We start from the raw sequence: 4,734 nt of genomic DNA on the forward strand, positions 1-4,734 counted from the left end.
CACACACACACACACACACACACACACACACACACACACACGCACGCACGCACGCACACACACATACATACATACATACATACATACATGTAACGGACAGCAAATGTAGGCTGTGCAAAAACTAATATTGGAGACATTGACGGACAACAAATGTAGGTTTTGCCAACTACGAAAGAATTCTTCTGGATATTATGTTCCTATGAGGCATGATGCGCAAGCCGAAACAGTTTGAACAGAATAAGAAAAAACGGAAATTGCCAACGGACAAAGCTGATTATATTGAAAGCGACAGGTCAAAGAATGTTGGTGAAACTTAAAAACTAAAACAACTATCAAGTTAAAATATTAGTGGTCAGATATTGTTGTGTGAGACCACAAGAATAAGATATTTTCTGATGTGGAAATCAGCTGTCCTCTGGACGCCATTGTAGTCAGAAATATACAGCAGAAATAAAACATTCATGAACCGTTTATAAAAAGTTTGCAAATCTGGTATCCAAGATACATTTTCAGTTTTAGCTTAACTTTCGTTAGATCTACTAAGAGCGAAACTATAAGATAACAAGCATTTGCTTGGGTAGAGTTTTCATTGATATAAATGGGGATTATGGTGCTATGATGACAGAAAGAATGTGGTGAGAAAAAGGGCAGAAATTTAGCGTGTTAGGAGTAAATTTAAATAATTAAAAAATTAACAACACTGTAATTTCGTATTGCTTTTTTTTTATTTCAGGGTATGCCCGGTCCCAGAGGTGCAGTTGGCAGCCCAGGACCTAAAGGAGAAGCTGTGAGTATTTATCATTAAAGTTTTATTGTTTCCGTATGACTATGTAGCATATATAACATACAATGGTCTAATTGTTTGGAAAGTGGCTTGTTCGCTAACCTACATACGTGTAAATTACCTAGTTTCGAAAGGATATCATGAAACCTGGTTAGAGAAGTGATGTATAGGTGTCATGTAGGTGTCTGCTTACCTACATGGCAAGACAGATCTGCATGACTCCACAATTTGAATGGTGCTGATGATCCTGAGACGAAGGACTTAAGATTGAAAACTAGTTAGTTGACCCTGTAGGTAGAGCTTCACATCAGTGAGTGGAGCCGGTGTGCCTTCTCTCCTAATGACCTTTGAAACCTAGCGGCGTCTGGTATGCGAAGCTTTTGGTTGATAGCACTTGCACCAGCGAGCCGTTTGCAAGTCTCTGGGTAACTTCAATGTATTCATACGCGTTATAAACTAGCCAGTTACGAATCATCGACACTTTGTAAGTGTCGTTGCATTTACATAAAATCTATGTTACCCCTATAAAAGTTGTATTCGTAAGCTATTGTTTCTGAAATTCACAGTTTCACGTTATCTTAAACACCCTGTTGGCAATTCTTGGGTTATCACTTGTTTATTGGTATTTAATCTTCTAGGTTAACTGCATCAAATATAGTAACAATTTGTGATTAGATGTGTGACAAAAAGTTTTAGAAATGTTTCAGTTAATGTTGAACTTGTTATAAACTTAAGTTGGTAATATATTTGTTTTAACTATGAACAGGTTACAATCACTTTGTATGTCTTTAACTCGTTCACTATCCCTCCAAACCTATGTCTGTAGCTGACATGCTTCTTTTACTCATTAAAGCAATTAACGTTTTAATTTTATTTTAGGGTGATGCTGGCGCTCCAGGATTTGATGGTGAAGTAGGACGACCTGGACGTACTGGTCATCAAGGTGAACCAGGTCTTCCCGGACCTCCTGGCCCTAAACCAGAGAAAGGTGCTCGCGGAGAACCTGGATCTGCTGGTGACCCTGGACAGCCCGGTGCCCCTGGTGATAGAGGAGGCCCTGGACTTCAAGGTGAACAAGGTCTTCCTGGACTTCCCGTAAGTTTATAAACGAAACTTTTATTCCAATCAATTTTTCTTTTATACAAAAGCTCTTCAGCATTAAATTAAGATTCTCTACTTGAAATCCTGCAACAGAAATAAAAAGATACATACATTTTCTCATGTATTGCATCATTTTATAGAGATTTGGCTTGGAATACCGGTCTAACCTTTCGTTTTTTAATTGTATTTAGGGACCTATTGGACCAGCTGGACCCAAAGGACCCGCAGGTGATCGTGGAATAAAGGTGAGTATTTTACATATCAATTACATGCTATATATACATTTTGATTCTTGTACGGTATTGCAGTGTCTGTGACAGTAAGGTGACGATCTTCTTAACTGAAAGATTAGCAGTTTGTATCACATCTCACGTACAACGTTGAGCAAGACACTTAGTTCTTCTGCTTAGTTTAGCTATTTCTTACTCTATAACCGTCGGGCAGTGTGTTCTTGAGCAAGACACTTTATTTCACACTGCTCCAGTTCACTCAGCTGTAGAAACGAGTTGCGATGTCACTGGTGCCAAACTGTATCGGCTTTGTCTTCCCCTTGGGTAACATCGGTGGCGTTGAGAGGGGTGTCTGGTAAGCATGGGCAACTGCTGGTCTTCTATAGTAACCTTGCCCGGACTTGTGCTCGGAGGGTAACTTCCTAGGTGCAACTCTATGGTCATTTATGACCGAAGGGGATCTTTAAACACTTTATACAGTGTAAGCAGTAGGAGCATTGAATAAATTCCGGTCACTTGGTTAGCTAACCGTACGTAACTTCGTAGGTTTCGATTTATATATGATATGCCATGCTAATCTGCTCGAAACACATTTCATAAATATGTTTGAGTCATTGTCAAATCAATACCACATTGAGTTCATACAGATTTATAACGAAGGCACAAAACTTATGTTTAAAATATAGAATTTTCTTTTCGTTTTCGACCAAGTCTTTCAGTTAAGTATTTAGTTATATCTCGTCGTATTTGATTGGTTAAGCGGCAATATAATTCCATTCGAGAATGCCCATATTTATGTATTAAACCTATACTAGCAAATCAACAACGAAGCTCCTATATGGTCGTTTGAACTGTTAGAAATGGCTGCCAAATCACACCTGAGCATATTAAAAATACTCACACATATTGAACACACTGAGGTTAAATATAACATATCTAAAAAAAAAACAAAAAACAAAAAAAACGAAAGGAAAAAGGGTGGAGGACTGACGGAATCGTTGGAGTGTCGGAAAAAATGTTCTGTGATATTTGTCTCGGCTCCTTTATCTTCTGAGCTAAAATCCCTCTGATTTAACTGATATCACACTTCCCTTAATTTCGTAGACTTGTGCTTTGCTCGATGTTTTTGCTGTTATAATAATTAATATTATATGTTCTATTATTTGACAGGGAGAAGTCGGTGGTGTTGGACCTCAAGGTAACCCAGGTCGTACCGGACTTCCCGTAAGTAAAACCATTTAATGCATTCGTTGTTACTGTGGTAATTATTAAGCGATCGTGACTGAATATAGACATAGTTATATCTAATCTTCTATGCATAAACCGAGAGATATGAACGCATACAGACATCAGTACACAGATAAACGATACATACAAATATTGTATACATACATAGACCAATGAGAGAATCTCTAAGTGAAAGCTCGATCTGTTAGATTGAGAACCTAAGTCTACACTAAATCACACCATACCCGCTGAAATAAACGAAGGTCTCATTGAATAATATATTACATATACTATGTTGAAAAATTAAAATGGATGGTCTCGGGTAGAATATTTTTGATCAAAGATCTGCTCAAGATGAGCTGATTTGGGACGAAAAAAGAACAATGACAGATTACGAAGGCCAGATTATTTTGTTCGAACATGAGAGAAGTATTTTCTCCTTCAATAAGCGAAAATTTATCCTTTAAAAATGGCGGTTATTTTGTAATGTCGTCGCAACAAAATATTTCATTTCCTTTGGGGTTTTTGTGCGTGTTTCTTTGATTTCTTTCTCCTTCACCCCCCTCTTTCTATCTCTCTCTCTCTCTCTCTCTCTCTCTATCTATCTATCTATCTATCTCATTAGAAAACTGGGGTTACCCTATATTCAGAAGCCGTATTAAATTCGAACATATACGGTTGCAAAAACAAACCACACACAGACATACTAATGTTGTTTCAAATATGCAAAACATATGACACCACATGTGCACATACACATCCATATCTAATTAATTATTCATGCATATCTATATCTACCATAATAACTAATAAAATTTTTTATAACTAAAATTTACTAGGGCCCTGATGGAATTCGTGGAAAGCGTGGACAACGTGGTGAAGCCGGTCTTGCTGGAATCCCCGGAGAGCCTGGAGCTAGTGGTCTTCCCGGACTTCAAGGTCCCCCTGGTCCTGCTGGAAGCCCTGGAGAAACTGGTGTTCCTGGAGAAATCGGAATTAAGGTAAATATGTTTGTCAGATCGATAGCAACTCGTTTGAAGGTCGTAATTCTTTATGTATCAACGTGACAAATTTATACATACATGCTCACAGTCAATCACACACACACACATACACACACATACACACACACACACACACACACACACATACATACATATTTATTCTTATTTCTACTTCACTTACGTTTACAGTCGAAGTTAGTTATAAAGATTCTATTTTTATAAAACGATTTACATAAAATGCAAGGTAATTAGCTACACACTTGTAAATTGCAATCTATGATTTACTAAGGTTTCCGTTCTTTGTAATCCAGGGTTCACGAGGAGAACAGGGATATGCTGGACGCAACGGTGATGTCGGACCTCAAGGTTTCCCCGGTATTCCCGGACA

General features: G+C 38.0%; 1 protein-coding gene across 1 annotated transcript in view; it reads left to right on the top strand.

The window, feature by feature from the left end:
• Window positions 1-4,734, top strand: part of LOC106868320 (collagen alpha-1(I) chain) — a 49,575-nt gene that overhangs the window by 24,033 nt on the left and 20,808 nt on the right. Inside the window, exons 22-27 of the mRNA XM_052968422.1 lie at window positions 734-787; window positions 1,664-1,879; window positions 2,077-2,130; window positions 3,286-3,339; window positions 4,182-4,343; window positions 4,658-4,732. Coding sequence (XP_052824382.1) covers window positions 734-787; window positions 1,664-1,879; window positions 2,077-2,130; window positions 3,286-3,339; window positions 4,182-4,343; window positions 4,658-4,732 — 615 coding nt within the window. The remainder of the gene's footprint in view (window positions 1-733; window positions 788-1,663; window positions 1,880-2,076; window positions 2,131-3,285; window positions 3,340-4,181; window positions 4,344-4,657; window positions 4,733-4,734) is intronic.

This window comes from Octopus bimaculoides, chromosome 6, assembly GCF_001194135.2.
Source record: "Octopus bimaculoides isolate UCB-OBI-ISO-001 chromosome 6, ASM119413v2, whole genome shotgun sequence".
Lineage (NCBI taxonomy): Eukaryota > Metazoa > Mollusca > Cephalopoda > Octopoda > Octopodidae > Octopus > Octopus bimaculoides.